Source organism: Sceloporus undulatus, chromosome 2, assembly GCF_019175285.1.
Source record: "Sceloporus undulatus isolate JIND9_A2432 ecotype Alabama chromosome 2, SceUnd_v1.1, whole genome shotgun sequence".
Lineage (NCBI taxonomy): Eukaryota > Metazoa > Chordata > Lepidosauria > Squamata > Phrynosomatidae > Sceloporus > Sceloporus undulatus.
In genome coordinates this window covers 144,863,157-144,887,258 of record NC_056523.1, presented here as the reverse complement: position 1 = coordinate 144,887,258, position 24,102 = coordinate 144,863,157, and the positions used below count along the sequence as shown (strand labels likewise).

General features: G+C 39.6%; 2 protein-coding genes across 2 annotated transcripts in view; one reads left to right on the top strand and one right to left on the bottom strand.

Moving 5' to 3' along the window:
- Positions 1-9,542, bottom strand: part of LOC121922785 (autocrine proliferation repressor protein A-like) — a 22,884-nt gene extending 13,342 nt beyond the window's left edge. Inside the window, exons 1-3 of the mRNA XM_042452587.1 lie at positions 9,347-9,542; positions 6,057-6,234; positions 3,977-4,025 (exon numbers count right to left, since the gene is read on the bottom strand). Coding sequence (XP_042308521.1) covers positions 3,977-4,025; positions 6,057-6,234; positions 9,347-9,542 — 423 coding nt within the window. The remainder of the gene's footprint in view (positions 1-3,976; positions 4,026-6,056; positions 6,235-9,346) is intronic.
- Positions 9,543-14,068: 4,526 nt separating this feature from the next.
- DNAH17 (dynein axonemal heavy chain 17) overlaps positions 14,069-24,102 on the top strand; it is a 138,058-nt gene continuing 128,024 nt past the window's right edge. The window contains exons 1-7 of the mRNA XM_042452577.1: positions 14,069-14,151; positions 17,837-18,198; positions 19,292-19,485; positions 20,321-20,513; positions 20,758-20,857; positions 20,979-21,064; positions 22,973-23,098. Coding sequence (XP_042308511.1) covers positions 17,860-18,198; positions 19,292-19,485; positions 20,321-20,513; positions 20,758-20,857; positions 20,979-21,064; positions 22,973-23,098 — 1,038 coding nt within the window. The 5' untranslated portion in view covers positions 14,069-14,151; positions 17,837-17,859. The remainder of the gene's footprint in view (positions 14,152-17,836; positions 18,199-19,291; positions 19,486-20,320; positions 20,514-20,757; positions 20,858-20,978; positions 21,065-22,972; positions 23,099-24,102) is intronic.

Sequence of the window (24,102 nt, the reverse complement as noted above, 5' to 3'; positions counted from 1 at the left end):
CTTCAGGATTCCAGAGAGTCTGCAGGGTCTAGCCCAGACTAGTTCCTATCCATTTACTGTTCATGCAGAGTGGAAACTCTCATTCAGCCAAAGGTACAGTGGGAGTAATCGACTTCATGGCAATGCCAAGGCACCTATTAAGGCACTCTACTGTCTTGTCAGCCAGGATATATCAACAGGAAACAGAAGCAAGAAAGGGAAAAGGAGGGGACGAAAAGGAAAAGTGATAGAAATCAGATCCTTGACATGATGTTATGCCATAAGTAGCAGGCACTGAAACACCATTCTGCCTGGGCTTGTTTTTCCCTGGTTGGTGGTCTTGCTTGAATACCAGCTAGTGGCGCTTGGCCTTTGGCCCGAGCCTTTTCCCCCTTCTGCAGTTCTAGGTGCTCTTTTGAGCAAAGGTGGGGGGGGGTGTAGTGAGTGACAGCCAGCTTCCTCTTCTCTGCCAGAAGGATGCACAAGGCTGGACTCCCCAATGGGGAAACTGCAGCCCTCATGCTTCGCCAAAGGTCTCCCCCCCACATTTTTTTGGCGATTTTTTGAACTTCACAACAGTGCTGTGATTTTGGTTAAAAAAAAAAAAGGAAACCACTACCAATACCAGGCTTTTGTCCCCATGTTCCTGAAGGCACTCAGTGCTCTCAATCTCTGAAACCTTCCAAAAAGCAGTAAAATGAAACTGGTCATTGTCAGGAAGGGGATTGTAGCTCCAGCAGAGGGTCCAGAGTGTGAAACATGAACCCAGTCCCTTGATTGTTGCCCACCCTGGTCTTCCCTTGGCTTGTATTGATTGGTTATAGGCAGAAGCATTGTGTAGCCCCCAGTGGCACAGTTTCCCTGGCTGAGTACAGAATGTCAGAGGCTTCCTTTCTGCTCTCAAGTTCCAGGAAAAATAAATAATCAATATCAATGACCATTATGCAGGTGAGGTACAAGGGCACATGGGCAACAATGGGTTAGCATCTTGGTCAGTGTTGATGATGTTGACTTACAACCTCATAAATTAGCTACTCACATTTTCGCTCATAGCAGCACCATTGCCATAATTATACAACAGAACACAGGGTTTACACATGAATATACAATCAGAAATAAATTAGTTGAACTATTCCCTTAATGCACTATTAAAACCTAGCGCGCCAGAAATAATAATGTGTGTCCTGTATAGAACAAACTGTTTCTACACTGTATATACATCATGAAATGTTACATCAACATGGAATGAATAAATTCATTTAAAAAAAAACTTAAAAGCATACAGAAAGGACAATTTGATTGCTAACAAAGCTCAAGTTTCAAAAATGCCTGTGTGAAATGCAATAGGCACATAGCAAGGAAAACCACAACATACGGGTTCATACACTTGTGTATATACTTCGATGATATCAGAATCATTCATGCATAATTGATTCATAACATTAATTAATAATCAAATTACACTACATGACCAGCACCACCTTTTTCAGTTGAATACACGATACTGTAAACCATGGATCCAAAGTGAAGTCGAACTTTCCTTTCATGGCTGGCATCCATGGTTTTTTGTGGGTTTTTCAGGCTATGTGGTCATGTGCTAGAAGAAGGAAGAAAATCTTCTAGAACATGGCCACATAGCCTGAAAAACCCACAAAAAACCATGGATCTAAATTCCAACCAGCCTATTTCTTCATTATATGGATTTCTCCAGTTTGGGCTAGTGAAATCGAAAGAACAACTCCTGGGCTTTTCCGTCCTGCTGGGATCTTATCTTTGCTCTTCTGCTGGGGTCTTAACTTAGCACTTGGGTTTATTTCTGCAAACTGCCTGTAACCATAGTATTATTTCTACAAAGCATCCAGCTGGGGTCTTATCTCTGCAGTTGGTCTTATCTCTGCAAAGTACCTATGTACAAAATCATTCCCCCCCCCCCCCCACACACACACAAAGTATTTTTGAAACCTGAACTTATTGTTGGCATTTTTACTGTTCTCTCCATATGGTTTTTGGATCCTTCCATGAATTTTTCTATAAATTAATTGATGTAGGGTAGTTTGATTTATGAATTAAATCAATTCAGTATCTCTGAAGTATAAACAGTTTGTTGTGGTCTTATCCTTGCTATGTGTCTATTAGCCATTTCCACAAAGCGTTTTTGAAGTTTAAGCTTATTGTTAGCAATTATATTATGCTTTCTATGTGGCTTTTAAGGTTTTTTTCATGAATTTATTCATGTCATGTTGATTTGACATTTCAGATGTATACACACACACACTCAAAACTTTAGAAACAGTATATACAAGATCACCCATTATTATGTTTGGATGCATATGTGTTATAGAGCATCAAGGGAATAGTTCATCTAGTTTATTTCTGATTAGTATATTCAGTGTATAAACAGAATTAATCATCTGTGTTGGGTTGTATTTTATAGGAGTTAGAGACCTGTTGTGGTTCTTTCACAGTACCACTGCCATAACCACACAGATACACCAACCTACCTTAACAGCCACACCAGCCAAGAAATTCTGAGGCACTGCTGAGCAGGACACTGCAGGATGACACATCCATCTCCCTCCTGCCAGCAAACTGTGGTTGAAGGAACAACAACAGAGAACCCCACAGGTCCCTGTCACAATTGTTATTCGTTCAGTGGAAGGAATTGGCAAACCACCTCTGAGTATTCCTTTCCTAAGAAAACCCTATGAAATTAATGATGTTGTCATAAGTCAACAGGCAACTTGAAGGCAAGTGAATGCATGCACACCCACATCCACGCTATGACTTACTGACAGGAGTGGGCTGGATGCCTCATCCATCTGTGTCCTGCTTGCAGCTACCTCAGAATTTCTCAGCTGGTGTGGCTCCCTGGCTTTTCAGGTGGGTTTGGGGGTTGGATTGGGAGACAAATTTTAGCTATGTCTCCAATAGAGGTACCCAGCTCACATCTAGAAGAACAACACAGAAATATAAAGAATTCAGTTGGATGAATCTCATGAAACAAACTCATTTGTCATGGAGTTTTACCATCATGGCCACAGCCAATCCATATAATCTACTTGCTTCCCTCCTTTACCCCCATAATATGGTACAATTTATCTCAAAGTTTGTTGAACTGTAATACAACACAACAGCTCTTCATATTGCTACAGTAAAATCTTCACTGATTATGATATTTGTTTTGTTAAAAAAAAGATTATCAAATGATATCTGCATTTAATTGAAAGGGCAGTGAAGTTCCTATTGCTTGTGGTATCCAATGATGGCCTGTTACAGACAGGCCAAAATAAAGCTGCTTCGAGTCACTTTGGAGGTATGGTATTTCAATGATGCATGAGTCCTAAGAGTCCAAAAGCCACACCAAAGCTGCACTCCAGTCCTTAGGACCGGAGCGTGGCTTTGGTGCGGCTTTTGGACTTTTAGGACGCATGCATCATTGAAATACCATACTTCCAAAGTGACTCGAAGCAGCTTTATTTTGGCCTGTCTGTAACAGGCCGATGACTTTACCCAGCAATGGAAAGTCACTTCTGCTCACATTTAGACACTATTTTTTCTGGTTTTCCATGCCCCACCAAACAGCATTTATAGACAAAAAAGCCTCCCTCCCCAGCTATTTTAGGCCTCAAAGTGAGGAACAGCACTGCTCTAGAACAGCACTGCTCAAAGCAGCGGTCTGTAAACTGATGTCAGCCTAGGTGATATCAGTTGCAATGAACTTCCAAGTAAGAAAGAAAAAGATTTAGTCAATGAGCACAAATATCATGTTGATCCCTGGCACATGGAGGGTAGAATCTGCTGTTCCCCCATAACAGATAGCTTGAGAAGTATTGCCCCAGAAGCTATTTTTAGGAAAAGGGCAGAGGGTTTCCTTTTCCCCAATCATCAGGATGGGATGTTTCTGGGGATACAGGAGTCATAGGCAGCATGACAACATACCCACCCAATACCGAAAGTCTGTACACTAGCCATATAATGTGTACTACTCCTGACTTACATGGAAGGTGTTTGGTTGGTTTGGGATCTGCCTCAAAAGAGCTGCACACCTGCAGAGTCAAAGCAGATGAATGATTGTCAGTACCAATTCCACAGTGCATATTCATGCTTAGTGATGAAACATCAACACAGCAGATGACCTCAGGAATCCCAGGTCAGAGTGGCCAAAAAGATTGGTGTCAACACAGTAGGGCAACTCATAGCTCTATCATGCACTAATAAATCAAGTGAGGTAATGGGAAACACCAGCTGTCGAAACAGGGTGCAGGAGCAACCAATTATGTTTTATTACCCATCAAGCAACACCCATGACAGCTTGTTAGAAGATGTGCAGATATAATCTGATGAACCCCAGAGAACCTTGTTATATTATTGTGTGCCTTCAAGTTGTTTTGGACTTATGGAGACTTAAAGTGGATCTACATGGGGTTTTCTTGGTACGTTTGTTCAGAGACGATTTGCCATTGCCATCCTTTGAGGCTGACCGAGAGTGACTTGCCCAGGGTCACCCAGTGAGTTTCCATGACCGAGCAGAGATGAGACCCTCGTCTCTAGTGTCATAGTCCAATATTCAAACCACTACACCAGGCTGGCTCTTAGCTTTGCCTTAGGATCACCATAGGTCCGAAATGACTTGAAGGCACACAACAACTTCATTTTACAAAGAGTCCAGTTTTAAGCTATGCCATCTTTATACACATGTATGTTTGGGAGAGGGTGCTTAGACATTTAACCTGGAGTGTGCATCTGACAACAGCAAGTTAGATGACCAGGTTGTAAACTGGTCAACTGGTCGCTATGTTTCAGAAAGTTGTTGCATCATGTACTATAGATGTTAAATCAGGGATGGGAGACATGTGACCCTACAGATTTTGTTGGATTGTAACTCCCATCAGCCTTAGCCAGTGTAAACCATGGTGAGAGATTATGAGAGCAGCATTCTAGCAACATCTGGAGGGCCAATGTTGCTTTCTTTAAATGACACCTGTCATTGCAAACAAATCATGCCTCCACAAAAAATGGAAGGAATCTTCCAAAAGTGTGCTGCTAGATTAAGTTGCCAGTTTGTATAATTTTCTTTTCTGTGTGTCTGTGTTTGAGTGCCTTATGGTCAAAAGGCAGCTTGCAAATATTATAATAAACAAATAAGATTTGTCATCTTCAACATTAAAGTTTTAAATTGGCAACTAGAATACATACATTTTGTCAATATTGTGTATTTTATTTTTACATAAGGTCATTTCTCAGTGCCTAGATACAGCTTCCTCCTTCTAGCAGTAATTCAAGAGACGTTATGAATCATAAGCAGAGGTACCATAATAATTAAACTATGTGGCTGTTATATTACATAATATGGCCCAAATCCAACTGTTACTCCCAACTAGACTAGACCAATTGAATCAATGTAATGCACACAATTTGCATTTGTTCAGTGGCTCTGCTCTTATTGAAACAACAATTGAATTGAGGCAGGTATCTGTGTCAAAATCAATCCAGGGGGATGTTTTCATCCACCCAAATGTTTGCTGCTTAGAACTGAAAATCAAATTACAGCCCTCCATCCCAAAATCAAGATGAACAGTATGTGCATAAGTGGCTTCAAGTCACCAGTTGACTTATGGATAGTATCCTGCACCAATCAAGCAGTTTTGTAACATGGCAGAAAAACTTCACAAACATCTGTCCTGGCAATAAAAATGGAGTAAGAAAAACAAAACATTTTTAGCCTTTTCATGATGCACAAAATCCACTGCCTGAAACTGATTTATTTAATACAAATGTGAAAATTACATGGCTGGCTAAAATTTGTTCAACTGCAACTCTCAGCAATGCCAGCCAGCACAGCTGGTGGTAGGAGATGCTGGGAGCTACAGTCCAACAATATCAGAAAGGATGTCTAGTTTCCAGCCCTGGTATAATGGTTGGGCCAGCCCAGGATTCACAGAGAAAATCATTCTCGAGGGCATAGCCCTCCATTGTAAATGCCTTTCTTACTAGTTCGTTCTTTTTATAGAGCTGATAATGCCCATAAACAACCTAGCTGACCCTATTATCATTGCTTGGAGACATCTGTTACTTACGAGCCAGTAGATTTTGCTACATCAATGATGTCATCAAGGTTATAGTCAAAATCTGGAATAGGCACACCATCATTTCTTCCAGAGTTAGGAATCAACAAACACGAGTCCTTCATTATTTGGACTTTTGGCACCACAATGAACAGCTCATGCCACCAAATTGATCTGTCCACTTCAGATTCTGAAAACAGACACACAACCTTGACACATTTAGGTCTCAGCTTTTCCTTTGAATCAGAATTTTTTCACACTACACCATTTTAGTACTTTGCTTCCACTTTAAGCGCCATGCTACCATTCTATGGAATCTTGTGGTTTGTAATAATAATAATAATAATGTTTATTTATATACCGCTTTTCCAAATTAGATCAAAAGCAGTGTACAACAGGAAGTACAATACAAAGTAAAAAAAACAACAACAAAAAACATAACAGGCCTCTCTCCCTCTCAAGATGGTGGTCGGAAGGAGGGCTTTTTCTTCTTCCAGGCAGGCAGTTGGAGCTTGCCTGCCTCTCTCCCCCCAAGATGGTGGCTGAAGGGAGGGCTGTTTGTTTGTAGTTTGTTGGAGGCTGTTGAAATTGTCTGGCTGAGAATTGTAAATGGCCTGCCCATTCTGCAAAGTAGAGGATTTCATAAGAAGTTGCAGTGATGCAGTCAACGCTCTTACTCCAAGTCTCAAGACCTCACAAGATACTTTTATGTTAAATTTCAAGTCTTGGAGCCAACTTAATAGGAAAAAAGGAGGTGATGATGGAGTGTGGGAGTTGTGTGGGTGGAGTTTCAATAGCTAGAAAATTAATAAGATGTGCACAAAGTTTGCCTCATGTCCATTGCCTCTCACGTTTGCTGTATCGGGATGAAATTAGGCCAGCAAATAGGTTGCCAAAAATATACAAGCTGTGAGTCAAGTCAGAACATCATTTATTACCAAGTCAAGAGCAAGTCAAGTAAATTAAGTGACAAGTCTGAGTCAATCAACTCAAGTTTACATCACTGGAAAGTTGCCATGACAGCTGAAGTGGAATCAAAGTGCTATAACATTATACTGTGAAAAGCCCCCACCATGTTCATCCATGAAACATAACTGGTATTAGAGAACAGGAAGAAGCAGCTATGGAGAAAGTGAATTAGAATCTGGACTGGAGGGGAGGGGGAATGCCCAGGAATGAACATTTAGTGGGAAAGAAGGAGATGTGGGAAACAGCTGTGGAAATGAAAGGAAAGGTCCTAACTTTCACTGACAGACATCCAAGTCCAGTAGGTCAGCCCATCTAAAGTCCTATCACTATCCTTTCCAGAGGCAGCTGAATGATTCTATGAGGAGGATTTAGAATTGAACAGTTGATTCTAGCACTTTGCATTGACGGGAGGCAGGTTTGAGTTGGTGGTAAGACTGGTGTAGCTTCAAGACAACCGCACAGCTTATCCCAAAAATGTATATCAAGAATGGTCACCTGTGGACTCCTAGATGTAGTTGAACTGCACCTCCTATTACACTAGCCAGCATAGTCCATGGTGAGGGATTATGCGCACTGCAATCCAACAAGACCTGGAGGGTCACAGTTGCCTGATCTTGGTTTACATTTTTTCAGTTCTCACCTGTTCTGCATCCTTCAGGACCAAGTGAACATAAAGTACTTGCTATGGGAGTATGAAGGGATAAATCTGTTCAGCTGCTCTGCATTTTGTTCTTAATTGCAAAATGGCTGCTTTCTATTTAGAAACTCTCTAGGAGTTGAAAAAGGCAGTTTAGGAAAATAATTCCTTAATATTATTCTGTGTTTAGATGGATGCGTTTTTTTTTCTATTATCTATTCACATCACAATTCTGGTTCCCTTCTAAAGCTGTTTTTAAAATGTGTTCTCCATGCTAGAAGTACAATCACATTAATGGCTATAATTATACTTTTAAAATCTTTTAAAAAGTAACTTGTAAAGTTGCTGTTTAGCAGGCTTAACACTGGTCTCTGTTTTCACTCCATGGCTAACTACCTTTCCCTTCAATTTAGTACAACAAGTTGGCTGGGCCAGGAACAAGGTCAGATGTTAAAGGGCTGTTTTGCGGAGGGAGCAGATGTGAAATAAAATGGTGGCAATGGCAAGGACCACAGAAAAGGTTCTACACTAGAAATATAGTGTATTTCTACACCTTAGAAACAATGCAATTTGACATCACTTTAACTGTCTTGGCTCCTTCCTACAGAATCTTGGGATTTGTAGTTTTGTGAGGCACACACGCGTTCGCAGAGGAGGCTAAGGGTCTTGTAAAACTAATAGCCCCAAGAATCCATAGGATGGAGCTACTGCACTTAAAATAGTGTGAAATTGCACTATTTCTATAGCGTGGATGTACCCTAAATTAACCAGATTGTCTGCTTTCCCTCTTTGCCAAGGTGGAGACTACAACCTATGCCACCACAAATCAGCATGGCTCATTTTCTACCTACACCATGTTACAGTTTCAGTCATCAGCATTTGTCCTTTAACTTCATCCTTGCAAAGTCTCCTAATTCTCAACAATTTAATTTTGCTAAGGAGAGCTTTAAGTAGTTGCATGTCTTGCTTCCTTTGTTCCAGTGGCAGTTGTTGTCCTACAGGACGTAACGAAATTTGTTGCTGTATTTTTTCTTGTTAAAAGAAAAGTACACACACAACACTTCTGTTGTCGTGGACTATTTTATAGTAATCACCTGCAACATTTTATTCCCACCCTCAAGCTTTTTTTAATTATTATTCCTGGACATATTGGAACAAAGTTTCTTTCTCTTCTCCTTTCCTTTTAATTTTTAACCCTTACAATTATAGCGTATCAGTTAAATAGTACTTTTGTACTACAGTACGGGGGGGGGGGGGGGGGATTAAAAGAAGAAAAAATGCCTTTCAAACCACAGGAGCACCTCAGCAAACTAGTTTCTCAATTCATTCGTTTGTTTTTAAACAACTTTGGAAGAGTGTTAGTGCAGCTCCAGGAAACTGCTACAAAACAGAACAAGAAGCTGTGGAGGAGGCAACAACTGGCAAAATCTAACAAAACCCAAAGAGCTGTATTGTGAATACTCACTTTTCTTTCAACCAGTCTGGAACAGTCCACTGATAGATATTTGATGTCTTTTATCTCTATCATTTTCTTTCATAGCCAGCCCTGTGAAAAGTCAAGTGCCCATTGCTCCCCATTTTCCTGCTCACAAGGTGAAACTGCAAGAGCCTTCTCATTGTGCAGTGACATTTTCCTTGTCCTGTGCAAATAGCAGTGAGATTCCCTCCCTCCCTCCCTCCATGTTTGCAAACTCACCATTCAGCCATTTCAGGGAGGTCATGTTGAGTGTATAGATAGTTGTGTCAAGCCTGGTCTCTTTCTTCTTGAGAGTGTAACTGTAATAAGAGTCATACGTCTCCACATATTCATCCAGGGCCTTCTTCTGCTCAGTCAGCCACACGGAAGGCAGGACAGCTGCCAAGAGGAAAAGGGGGAGCACAGTACCCCACATGCCCAAGCGAGTTCCTGGGTCCTCACCTTGAAAGAGGCACCTGCCTGTGTCCCACTGGTGTCCTAGTTCTGGTCACACACAGCTGGAGGTAGAACGTATCTACAAGATGTGGTAATTTGGCCCAGCAAATCTAGGGCAGCTCCCTCAGTGAAAGCCAACCTGTGCTTTCCCAGTATTTTTAAAGACATGCTTTGTAGGCAGGGCCCTGAATCATCACTAAAGTGTTTATGTAAATAGAGTCCAATCATAAGGGGAAGAGCAGCATCAGACATTCTTGGCTAGTTTTCAGGAAGAGCCAGAGCCAGAATGGAGATGGTAGGTCGCTATTCTGTCCATGGCAGATGGACTGGAGGGAGGGCTCTCCTTCTTACTATCTTGTTGATGATGATGATGATGTTCTGTCGGGATTGTTTTCTTTCAGGATTTTGTGTCTGCATCCTTTTAAATGTCCCTTTTCATACAGGATGGAGCCTTTTACTCGCTAGCTGTTATCCTGACAAAATTACATACCCATATCATGCTATAGTGAGGTGGAGGCACTCCTATACATGCAAATAAAGACCTTTATTTTCTGAGGACAACAGCTTTGGTCACCCATGCCAGAATGTATGCCGGGGGGGGGGGGGATAGGAGGGAGGAGGAGGCGAAAGATGCCCCTGCTGTTTCTTGCTGGACCTCCCACCAGTTTTCAACAGTATTGTTGACCAGGGTATCATTCTGCACTGTCTTGCAAGGTGGGGCTTGTGGGGGGTGCTTATTTGGGGTACTTCCCATCTCTCTTTTTAAAAGTAAATTTCAGATGGTGGTGCTGAGACATTCAACTTCTCCTTTTGAACAGTTCAGTCCTGCAGGTTTTGAGCTTATTTGCTTTACTTTTGTACATATATTTGAAGACATCAGTATAAATTTGTCCAAATGTATGGATATGCTCTATGGAGGCTTCCAGACGGAGAGATCCTAGTGGTACTAATCAAATGGCATTATGGAACTATTCTATCTTTCCTTCCTTAACAGTTTTTCTTTTCTGCTAAGGGGAACAAGAGATGGGGAAATTATTTAGCATAGGGGGTGACAGTATAGTTTAGCTCTGCTGTAAAATTCTATTCCCTAGCAAGGCAAGTTGCACCATAAAAACTTTATGGGGACACACCTAATATCACTTTGCTCTGCTTTTCTACAGAAGCCAGTTCTGATTCCATGATGATTTGGATGAGGACAAACAAACTGAATTTCAATTTGCCAAGAAGTAGGATGGCAACTTGTTCAGCACAGAGCTGCACTCCCTTTAAAAAGACTGAGTTTGTAGCTGGTAACAGAGATACCTTGGATCTTTTCTTGCTATTTTGTCGGGGAGTGAAATTAGCAACCTTCCAGATGTTGTTGAAGTGCAACTCCCAGTTTATCTCTGTTTATGCTGGCTTGTACTCCTAGGATTTGCAGTCCAGTAACATCTAAAAGACTTCACGGTTATCCCCACCTGTAACACATGCTCGAGTAGCCCCTGTGGCCAGAAGTGCTTTTGCACAATTTATTTGTGAGCCAGTTCCAATCACAGCCAGCCATATATGTATTAGCTTCACTTCATTTGGGCTACCACAACAGTCTATTTGGGTTTGTCATTGAAGATCACTTGGAAACTTGACTTGAGGCTGAATTTTATTGTACAAACAGGTGCTGAAATCATGTGTCTTTCACACCCCCAGTGGCATCACTAGGGGGGTGTCTGGATCACAACATGTGATACCCTAAGTGGGAGGCATCACTGCTCCTCAAACATTTGTCTGGGGCAGTAACAAGCTGTGACATTTGCCTGTGTTCCTTTAAAATGAAGAGATGGGGTGAGTGGGGTGAGGCTCAATGGAAGGAGAAAGGAGAGGCCCCAGGTTTTTTAATTTTTTTAATTATTTTTAAATTTTATTTCAAAACTTCACATTTTACCAAATTTTCACTTCAGCCACACAAAACTGTGTGTGTGTGTTTACACAACTATTACCATTACATCAGTAATATACAGGAATTATAATTAATGAGTAACATTAGAAGAAAAAAACATTACTAAGGATTCTGTATGGTGTGGTAACAGGAGGAGGGCAAGGGGGTGTGTGATTCCGTGAGTTACCAAACCAGGTGACACCAAACCTAGCACACCTCTTACAGTATTTCTGTATTACATTACTGTTCAGGACATTAAAAGCGAACTTTTATTCATTTTATTTCTTTTTGTGTGTGTATACATAGAGAGAGGAGATTATCAGATGGGGAAATGTACATCTTTGTTCTGTCCCTTTCCCCATGCTTATGGTGCAATCACGAAAAGATTTTCATACACCATTGTGCTTATCCTATCAGTGTCCCGTCATTGAACTGCAGTTGACCACGACTGTGTGAAAGATTTTCATATGACGTCGCACTGATCTTGTCATTGTCCTGTCATTGAAGTCGAATTATTGTGTCATTTTGTATTGATGTGAGTTTATGTTAATACAATTCTACTTCAATGACAGGATAATGACAGGATAAGCATGATGTCTATGAAACGCTTTCACGCAATTGTTATATGGATGGGATAAGGACGGGTGAGCAATCCTGTCTCTGTTTTATAATCTCTTATGAGAGAGGGAGAGTCTTTTGCTTTTGCATACATTCAAAAGCGATAGTGTGTTATTTACAGTTTTCAGCAGCCAAAATGAATTTGCAAGCTAAAAAAACCCTCTTGGTTTCACTTTTTGACCAATTCCATTGCTCCAGTCTCTAACCTGTCAGATGAGCAGAGGATTCCAATCATATGTTTTCTATCATGATGTGATATCTAGAAAAATATCACATCCCCATACTTTCTTTCAGTTTGATCAGGCATGTACAGAATTTTATCAGATTTTCCATGTTTATCTGGGTGTGCACAGAATTTATTTGGTTGCACACCACAAGATTGTTATTATAGATTAGGATACAAGAATCTAAACACTGATTTTGTATAGTCCTAGAAAAGTCTGACAGATATCAAATGCTTTGGTTTGTGTGGATATAATTGCCATTGTTTCATACCGTTGTGAAATTTTTATGTTTCAGCTTTTTCAAATTACATTATCTCCTTCTGTATCTTATTTAGACAAAGACTCATATTAAAAAAATACCCACCCTACACTGGAAAATTATTTTATTCATTACTGGAAATATCATGTTTCTCTCTGTGTAATTATCAGCCCACACATTCTTCCTCCCTGGAGTAGTGTCATAATTGACTTAGTATGGCTTTCTCATTTGTCATAATTTTAAGCAGGTGCAAATTTTGGAGTATGTATCCATGATTATTATGATACGGATCTGAGTGTTGTGGTTTGTACTTGCTTGTTGTTGTTCATATTCCCATGTAAATAGAAACATGGCCTATGTATTCCATCAAGCCTATCCAGCCAATTTTAAATTATGTATTTTAAATTAAGATATTTTAATTTATGCTGGATGATTTTAATGTGTCTTATGTTTATGTGTTTTAGTAATGTTTTGACAGTGTTTAAATTATTTTATTCAAAGATATAGCAGTGTTAGTCTGTAGAATCAGTATGCAGAGAGATCTTGCAGCACCTTTGAGATTAGCTGAAAGAAAAAAATTGGCAGTATGAGCTTTCATAGACTTAAGTCTACTTCCTCAGATGCATTTGGTGCGTCTCCACCAAATGCATTTTAAGGAAGCAGACTTAAATCTATGAAAGCTCATGCTGCCAATTTTTTTTCTAGTCTCAAAGGTGCTACAAGATCTCTCTACATACTAAATGATTTTAAATGTTTTAATCTATGTTGTACCCTGCCTTGTGCCTTGGGGTGAGACGGTTAAGAAATTAAAAAATATTATTACTGTTAATTCATTCATATTATTCATATCATATTCATATTATTAATGAGGTTGCTATGAAAGTGTGCAGGTTTTTTTTTATAATATCAACATAAATCCAAAGGAAGGAGAAGGCTACCATAATGCAGCAGAAAGCAATGGTCAAAAACCAGTTTCCTGACATTTATTTAATGGCAAAAATTGAAAATATCTCAATGCAATATAAGTACACAGTATGTTCAAACTGGAAGTGGACATGGTTTTCCCTTCCCTGGAAGAGAAAGGAGCTGAAGCTTTTTCCACTCAGTCACTGACCAGGAACATTGATATATTAGTTTGTGAGGAACTTACTCTTGGAATGCTTTCAGCAATGGTGAGGCACTGTGTAATATATGCGATCTTAAAAAGCATATTTAAAACCACTACGGTTTTAAACAGATACTATGGCTGTTTTCTCAAAAACTAAATGCAACATCCAAAAATACTGTGCCCTTATCATAACTGAAACTCTAGTGTGCACCTAGATCTGAAGATGCAACAGTCTGGTGATGATAACATACATAGACATTTTTCCTCTAGAAACTCTATTGTTTTCTGTTTTACAGACTTCAAAAGCAATGAACAAAATGTCAATAGAAGAAGGTTCTAGTACGTTGTGGCAGTTGATAGTTGATGTCACAAGAACCTCATTGGAGGGAATGTTCCTTGGCAGTTGAGTGACTTGCCTGTGGAGGAGTCTGAACCTGTCAGAGATTTTGGCAAAGAAAAAAGGTTGAGGTTGTGATTTCCTTAACTTTATTTGTCTTCAGATGTAGGATACTTATCTCTTCTAAAAGTTAAGAACACTCTTGTACATATTATAATTCATCTAAATGGATGATCTAGTAAGCTATGACTTTAGCCACTGTAAATCGTTACTTTAATGTAGCTGCTCAAAAACCTAAGTTTGATAAAAGGAGCAACTGGAAGCACTCTTTTTTTGTAAGCCATTTTCCTGATTAAAACTGCCCTCACAGGTTTCTCCCTGCCCATAGGGACAAGATGCTGGATTTACTTAGCCTTTCTTCCTCAGGTAGAAAAAGAACTTGGGAAAAGTTGATTTTGAATAGGAAAGTAACCTGTGAGGGAAAAGAAAAGTACCCCATCCCCAACTTTGATCCTATTCAGACATTGCTTAACCATCCCATTGGCTGGCATCCTGTTATTAGTCCAAGCTAGAGCAGATTAGTCCCAAGTAGACTAAACCCGCCTTGAATCCCATTGTGGGAAAAAGGCAGATATAAATCCTTGAAATAATAATTAAAAAAACCAGACTAGACCCATTCAGTCAATTGTTAAATGGTGAGTCAATCCATTGATGACTCTAACAGATTCAATAGGTCTCTCTGAGTCGGGAATAAAAGAATGTAGGTCATTGTGTGTCTGTAAAACTAATTTGTGCCAGTCTAGTAGTGTTGTAAGCATGCCGCTAGAGTTTCAAGTACAAACTTTTATAACAATTTTTTTCATGATCTTTGTTATTGAATTTCTGTGCCAGTTTGTTTGCTGTGAGGAAAAGGACGCTTTAATTTTTAAGATTTTAAACATATAGGGAAGTGGGTCCTAATGTTCATAGAGAGGTAATTGAAAATTCCCAGTGAGTTTGCCCAGAATCCTGTCTATACCTAAAGTACCTCACTGAATACTGAAGGAGAGTCCACTGGGATAACTTTTGCAGCTTTGGCAACATCCTTGAATGTTTTCCATCCTGTAATCCAGTTTTCCACCCTATAATCTCTTTTGTCTGTTTTTCTTTCCCCGCATCTTATTCTCATTCAGTCATTTGGATAATCTTTTGCAGGACCACTAGCAAGGGGAAAGCAAAGATTCTGTTCTCCAGCATAGGGCCAAATTACACATTACAGTACATGGTTTGATGTTGTATGTAACTTTTCAAAATAAACAGTAACAGCCATGGTGTGTAATTGTGTGTGAACTATGAGTACTGTAGGATTTAGGAGACTGGAATTTAACCTTTCTTCCTGCTCTGTGATCCTGGTTGACCTCCATGTTTCCCATTCTGCCCTGCACAGTAGTGATCAGAGGCTTCCATGTCAGAGGTGCAGTGAATTTGCTCTGTGTTTGTTTCAGGCTTTTAAAAAGCTAGCCAAAAGTGGGGCTGTAATTTTTTTATTCAAACTTTTAAAAAAGCATTAAGAATTATAAAAATTATAAGAAAGAAAAGAGAGAAAGAAGTAAAAGAAAAAAGAAAAGAAGAAAAAGAAGATTCCCAATCTTCCTTTCATCCATTATAGATCCAAATCACACGGCAGAAAGAATCCAGTTTGAGACTGCTTTAACTGCCCTGGCTCAATGCTATGGAATTCTTGGAAATGTAGTTTTGTGAGACATTTAGCCTTCTCTGTCCGAGAGCCACAATAAACTACAATTCCCAGGATTCCCTAGCACTGAGACAGGGCAGTTAAAGCAGTCTCATACTGGATTATTTCTGCCATGTGTTTTGGTCCATAGGTATTCATAATTCACTCTCTAATATTACAACACATTCCTTTCTCTTCAATATCCTATCCTATTCTTTCTCATCATCAACACCAAAAGGTACAAAGGACATTATCAGACAAGGGAAATTGGAAGTATAATCCAATGGCAGTCCGAATGCAATCATGGGGTTTAATGTTATTGTGTGATAGACCACCACACGCAATTTCGGGCAATGGGAAGTCAGTCTGAGTGCAATCATGGGGTTTCATGTTATTGCGTGAGAGGTGATAACATGCAATTTCGGGCAATGGCAAGCTATTTTCGGGCAATGGGTAGTCAGATCAAACACAATTCATATTCACGTAAATTCACTGAACTAGCGAATTAATGTGAATGCGTTCTGGCCCCACTTTCTTTTCATTCGAAATTAAGAGACATCCCTCCTGTGTGATAAACTCCAAAGTCTGTCTGTCTGTCTTTCTTTCTTTCTTTCTTTTTTGCAAAAAGTCTATAATAGGTTTCCACTCTTTGAGAAAGGTCACTAGTAACCATTCTCTAATCAGACAAGTCACTTTATCCATTTCTGCTAAGTCAACAACCCCTCTGCCATTCTAGGTAATGTTGAATTATTCCATCTTTGTACATACAACAATCTTGCTGTTGTGATCATATACTGAAATAATCTTCTGTGTGTCTTCTCCACCTGTAAATTCAAGAATCTCTAAATAAACTATTTTAATTTAATATTAATTTTTGATATCCTCTGTATCAACACATCTATTTGAAACCATTTTTTGTTAGCTTGCCCCCATATCTACCATAAATGATAAAATATCCCTTAATCTTGCTCACATTTCCAAGCTACATTAGAAACACCTTAATACATTTTAAGCAATTTCTCTGGCAGCATATACCACTGATACATCATCTCACAACATTTATCTAAGATCATAACATAATATAAATTTCAATCTCCTTATCTTCATATTTTCCTATTGGCCCACCTGTATATTATAATCAAAGCTCTTAGCCCATTTTATCATACATTCTCTTCTTCTTTTATTTCAAATTGCAACAAAAATTATACATTTTGGCAATTTCATTTCATAATTTGTACACAATTGCACAGAAGCTAGCCAACATATTGAACTTCTGTCTCCAAATAGGTTTCAAAGAGATATGCAATGTTGAACTATGTGAATGCCACTGTTGTCTCTTCCTATGGTTCTTTTAGGACAAAGTCCTTAGCCCTGTAGAGATGAAAGAATTGTGCATCATAGATATGTGGATGTGTGATAAGAGGGACCACTCCTATTCTTTTCAGCCCCTCTTGAAGTACATACCTGGATTTTAAATTCAAAGCCTTCATTCATGATTGCATCTCAGCGAGACAAATGTTTTCCTGACTTTTTGAAAAGAGCAGATCAAATATTCAGCTGCCGTACATGCTCAGCTCATTGGAGGCTTGCATAATCATGGGAGAGGTGGTAGCAGAGCCAGCCAACTTGGTCAATTAATTATATACATTTACATGAGCTGCAAAAAGCTTTCATTTAACTTACAGGTGGTGGAGGAGGAATCTTCCACTAAAAAAATTGGTTTTCAACCTGTGAATCTCCAGGTGTGTTTTGACTTCAGCTCCAACTCCAAGGAACCCCAGTCACCATAACCAGTGGGCAGAAATTTTGGGGACTGAACATCTGGGGGACCAAAACTTGAGAACCCTGATCTAAGCTAAACCTCAACCTCTTACCTCTATTCTGCTACAATTAATTCTGTACTAAGTAGTATATGAAAAAAGAAGACAGCACAGCATAGTAGAAAATACAGACAGGCTGCACAGGCAGTTCTGAAGCATGTTGGTAAGGATCTTCCATTCCAAATCCAAGAAGAAGAAAAGAGAGAGAGAGAGAGAGAGAGAGAGAGAGAGAGAGAGAGAGACTCCTTCCACCTTACTATTTGCCTTATTTTGTTCACACAGTGATTAGGTACTGAAGATTCAAAATGACGACAGACAAACGACTGGACATGATAGAGAATTACTGCACCCTTTATCTCCGTGTTAAGCCTGACAAATGGTCCAAGTTTGCAACTAGCGATGATGTCCTCACCATGCTCAATGAGTTCTATGAAAAGCAAGATTTGACAGCCCTGGTGATCACTGTCCTCCCAACAGGACAACTAGTTCCTTGCATTGGCTTCCCAGCAACACTGAAGAATAAAGGGATTTATTTTGTAAAGAAGAGGCATGAAAACATTACCAAAGATAACTTCATGGATGCGCTCCTTGTTGGCGATATCAGTCCTTCTCCTGTAGAGCAGATGATGGCTGTCATAGAGGAGGTGAGTTTGTACTATTTATTAATGATTATCATTACATTATACATCCTTCTTCAGTAACCAGAGAGTGTGGTGTTGAGGTTTGGCTTCATATACTAAAACATGGCTGGCAGACAATGATGAATCTTGTTCCTGTTTTGGCTACAGCAGGACTGCTAATGTTGCACCAGCAATTCATGGTCTGAACTTGGGTTGGGATAGTTTATCCTGTAATTTGGGATAAGCCTTCCCACTTGGATGATTGTGTGCTCCTGGAATGTTACATGAAAACATGAAATTGCTGTGAAGTGAATGGGAAGACTTGTCTTTTTCCAGTGTTGTATCAAATCATTGTAGCTCGTTTGCTACAGTTTTCGATTTGGAAATGGGAAAGTATAACTAACTGTAAGTCAGGAATAAAGAACTAACTGTAATTAGGGAATATAGTAGCTGTAGGTCAGGAGTAGGGCCCTCCAGACATTTTGGATGCCATATCCCATAATCCCTTACCATTGTTCATACTAAGTGGGACTAATGGAACTTAAAAGGAAAAACATCAAAAGGGCCAAAAGTTCTCAAGTTGTGCCCAAACCCTAACCTCATACTGTTGTTGTGAAGGTAGAATGCCTTCTGTGATGCTCCTTGCAGAAAGATTGACAGACCAAAATGGAATCTGTAAACTAAAACCTGCAGTTCCAGATAATTAAGGAACCCCTGAGCATCAAGCCTCTACTGCTGCACTACCTTAACTAGGATGCCTGGTGATTGTATTCTCCATAAATGACCATTAAACACATTTAGGAGGGCATGTCCATGCCACAGCATGTCCCAAGACATCCTAGAAACAGGTTGTGTGATCTACAACCCATCTCAAGTTTTATCTTTCATTATGAATGTGCTTGTGGGTGGTGATGTGGAATGTTGCTTTGTACCTTATTAAAGAGGCACTCAATTCTCCCTGTGCTTCTTGAAATATTTGGATGGATGACATAAGCAACACTGTCCTCAGCAAGTATATTATTCCTTCTGTATAAAAATAATAATGGAGTCACCATAAATTGACAGGTAACCTGAAAGCACATACATGCACTGCAAGAAAACAATTCTCCCTCCCCAGGTGGTTTATTCCTTATTCCTGAAGCCTGAAAATCTAGCAGGATGGCCTCGAGTGGTAGCAGATGATGTGATACAGCAAGCCCACTGGCTGAAGAATGAGATGTTTGTGATGGGAGGAAAGATCAAAGGAAAAACACTGCTTCCTTTGCCAGAGCACATGGATACTGTGGACAGCACAACAGATGTATTTGAAGGGTGGGTGCTTTTAAATGGTCTCTGTCTGTGTCTGCTATTCTTTTATATGGGCATATGCATTATAAGTGAGATACATCCATGTTCACTTAGGAGTTTATCACACGGGAAGAATTTCTCTTAATTTCAAATGAAAAGAAAGTGGGGCCAGAACGCATTCATGTGTATTCGCTAGTTCAGTGAATTTACATGAATTCGAATTGCGTTTGAACTGACTTCACATTGCCTGAAAATAGCTTGCCATTGCCTGAAATTGAGTGTGATCACCTCTCACGCAATAACATGAAACCCCATGATTGCATTCAGACTGACTTCCCATTGCCTGAAATTGCATGTAGTAGTCTATCATGCAATAACATTAAACCCCATGATTGCATTCGGATTGCCATAGGATTATACTTCCAATTTCCCTTGTCTGATAACGTCCCAAGTTTAAAAACCAAGCTACTCTAATGTTAGGTGGCTGTTATTTAAAAGGTTCAGGCAATGTATGTATGTATTTTGCATGCTGCCATAGGCTAGCATTCTATCCTTTTTCACTTGATAGTGTCCTGCCTGCATCACTCATGCAGCCTTTCCCCCTTTCCCATCAATCTCTCATTCATCCATCAGCTAAATACTTTCAGATGCTTGTGTGTATCTATGTCTTATCAAATATTATAATTTTTTTGTCTGCAGAAATCTTTGCCATTCTACCTACACTGGTTTTCTATATATGAACTGTAAGGAGGAAGAACTGGCTGTGTATTTAAAGGGTTGTGGTTGTGTTATTCTTTAGCTGTTAGATTGGACATTAAACATTTATTTACATTTCATTATGTTGTTCTTGGATTTTCAGTCTGCCTTTAGCTGTGGACAGTTCACTCTTACACTCTATTGAAACCATCATAATTGACTGGTCTCATCAGATCCGAGATATCCTGAGCAAAGATTCTGCACAACCTCTCTTGGATGGTTTGAACCCATTACCCAGAGCAGAATTTGATTTCTGGTACAGTCGGCAGGCCAACCTGGAGTGTATAAATGGCCAGGTAAGCTGAAAGTCATCTCATGTTTGGCTGAATACCAGTCTATGACAAGGAAGGGGATTGTGTGGGCCTGCAGGTGTTGTTGAACTACAACTCCCATCAGCCCCAGCCAGAATATCCACTGGGGAGGGATGCTGGGAGTTGCATTCCAACAACACCTGGGAGAACAACAGGATTCTCAGTCCTACTCTATGGTGATGAAAAACAAATGAAAATACAGTGACATTTTTGTTTTGCTCTGTTCCAGTTGTATGCCCCTCAAGTTAAAAAGATTGCTGATATTTTGGAGAGGGCAAAGAGCTGTTACTGGCCAGCACTCACAAATGTTTTCAAGGATGTATCTGCAGGTATAGCTATACTTCTTAAAATATGAAATGACCTTTTGTGACATATATGCCCATGGCTTTAAGAACTATTTGGTCAAGCCTTTTCTTAGTTCACTTACTCTGGGACTTTCCTTTGATGCAGGACTAAAGGAAGCCGAGGATATTAACCTGTATTTGCAACCACTAAAAGTTGTCTTGGAGGAAGCAGAACAAGCTGAGTACCAGCAGGTATATAGAGGAAGGGGGAAGTAATGTGTGGAGCTTGAATTTGCATCATTTTTAAATTTTATGAGGATGTTCTTCAATTTGCATTTTGGCGCCTGTTTAGTTTAGTTTTCTTCTTCAGCTTTACCCTGATTTTTATATTAGCAGTTTATGCTCTATACTACAATCTGCTCCTGGTCTTACTTTTGCAGAGAGAATGGAGCTTCTTCATCTTCTGCTTCCAGTTATGTAGTCTGTTTAATTTCTGTATTGGCCACCAGAGTGATGTTCATTTATACAATCACCTATTTGTTTACTTGAAGAATATGTTTGAGATAAACAAACAGTTGACCTTGCAAAATTCAGTGTGTCGCTCTCCTGCTTTGTTTATTGATTCTAGGCCAAATTTTCCTACAATCTTTGATTCTACTCTTGTTTCCTACTTTTGCATTCCATTCACCTATGATTAACAAGTCCTATTTTGGTGTGTGATCAATTTCCTCCTGGACTTCAGCACAGAATCTTTCAGCCACCTCCTCCTCTGTAGTTGGAGCATAAGGATTATATTGATGGGGTTTCCCTGAACTCTTATTGACGTCACTCAGTCAGACTTTGTATTACATCCTTTGAGTGCTTTTGTCACATCTTTCCTCACTATTAATGCCACCTCATTTCTTCTTGGATTTTCATTTTTTGAGGAAAATGCTATGATTATCTGACTCAAAATAGCCCATTCCTTTCCACTTTAGCCCTTCACTCCAAATACTGCAATATTTATATGTATCATTTCTTGTTTTACTGTGTATAGCTTCCCCTGATCTGTGCTTCTCACATTCTGTGTTCCTATAATGTGTTTTGTGCAGCTTCAGACTTTCCTTTCAGCTCTGAGCACATCTGAATGTCCTTTTGGCTTGAGTCCAATTGTGTCCTTAGTCAGAGCATTACTTGTACTTATCCTCTGCTGTACTACAGCAGCTTGTTGAGTGCCTTCCAACCTGGGAGTCTCATCTTCTGGTGCTGTCTCTTGTTTCATTTGGTTTGCCTCATCATAGAGTTTTCACATTCAAAATAGGTGTATAGCTAGCTTGGATACCATTGCCATAGTCTCTGAGAGATCCTCCACCAGTGTCACCTCCCCATGAATGGTGCTGCCTTGTAGCAGTCGCTGTTTGGCACTTTTAGTTTGGCTCTTCAGCAAAAGCATGCCTGACATGAGAGACCTTACCAGCAGCACTGCTGCCATCAGTATTGCCTCTTGCCTCACATGAGTATGCAATCACAAAAAGGCAGTGCCATAGTGGGACTTTGGTGTGTACGCTGGATCAAAATCCTCCACCCTACTTCACAATAGGTCAAATTATATATTGCATTAACAGTGCCTGATATTTGGACACTCTCTTTTTCAAAATCAGTACATGGACAGGACAGTCCTAACTAGAACTCTAGTATAGGGAAACAAAGGTTAATTCTTTCCTCCCTGGGACATTTTCTCCCAGCTGCTATTGCTACTAACAGTGCTATTTATTGTAGTGTCCACTTCTTTAATGCATGGTTAAAGCTATGTGGAGCCCATTTGGCTCAGTTACCAGTTTCTATACTACCTGAAAATGTCAATGAAATCTATGAGACTATAAGCCAGGCACATACTCAGTCCTCTTGCCTCAGACTAAATTCTTTCTTTGAAAGCTCAGTGGTCCTAGAGATGAGAATGCTTGGGGCTGGGTTTGTGCTCCTCATCTCTGCACCCCTTCCTTCACTGAAATAGTTATCAAAGGGTTTGTTTTCTCTAGTCTAAGAAAATTAGATGTTCAGTTTTTGAGGTAAGCATTTCTGAAATAATAATGGTGATTGTCAGGTTGATAACTACATAGATTATCTTAAACATGTGCAGTTTACTTTCCTAAAACCTTTGCTCTTTTTATATCCACCCAGCTGCCTACATTTATCAACAGCGTCATGTATACTGTGTGCTTGGTCTGGGCCAATTCTGAATACTACAACATTCCATCCCGGGTCATTGTGATTTTGCAAGAGATCTGCAATCTCTTCATTGAAATGGTACTATTCTGTGGAAATCAAGTTCTTAACTGCCATTGTTTTGTTATTCATAGCTTTCAAATACAGATTCAGTCCTATTTCTTTTGCAGATGCTGAAGAGCTTTTGACAGTAAGAAGGGGTGGGAACCAAAAGTAAAAACAGGGTGTATTTCACCATTGTCAGCTCTGGTATGGAGCTAATATATAATGCAGAATTGGAAGGACAGTGCCAGAAGAAATAGAGAGAAATTAGTATGTTTTTAATGCAAGTCTAACAGATGTGTACATTGAATTAAACTATGGTTATGCTTTGGTGCTTGCACTTCTCCAACTATCTGATCCAAAGGTGTTTTCAAGTGTTTATACTGAAGAAAAGGACACACAAACTTGCATATATTAGAAAAAATAGCATGCAACAGTGTATTATGTAGGGAAAAATTCTTGCAAAAATGTACATATCCAAGTTTGAAAAATGAATATATTAGGAGAAAAGTGCATGAAAATGCAAAAAGGCAAATTGATGGAAAAGTGGAATGGGACAAACTTAAGATTAGAAAAAGGGGAAAAAAACACATTGCCCCCCGCCACCTACTTCACCTTGCATTGCCCATCTAAGTGAAAAAGGATTGTGAAGCTGACCCTGGACACACTTGCTCTTTCCACTGCCCAACACTGAGAATTTACCATTAAGAAGCATAGAAATTTGAACAGAAGTGGCCCACACATTGCCTGTACTTGCCACTCTTACTACTTTCTTATAGTTCAGTCTTAAATCACTGAGGCCAGTAGGATGTTTGGCCACTACTCTATTGGGAACAGAATTGCTACTCACTGACATTTTTATTTCTGCAATTGAAGTAGGAGAAGTGAGGAGTCAGCAATAATAAGCTTGGGTTTGCTTCCTAGCAACAGAACATCTGTATTTGTAGGTAATGAATTACATTATTACAGTCTTCTGTAACCATTTCTCAAGCTCCTATCTGTATGAGATTTGGAAAGAGTTTGTCTTATTACTAGTCAAGTAC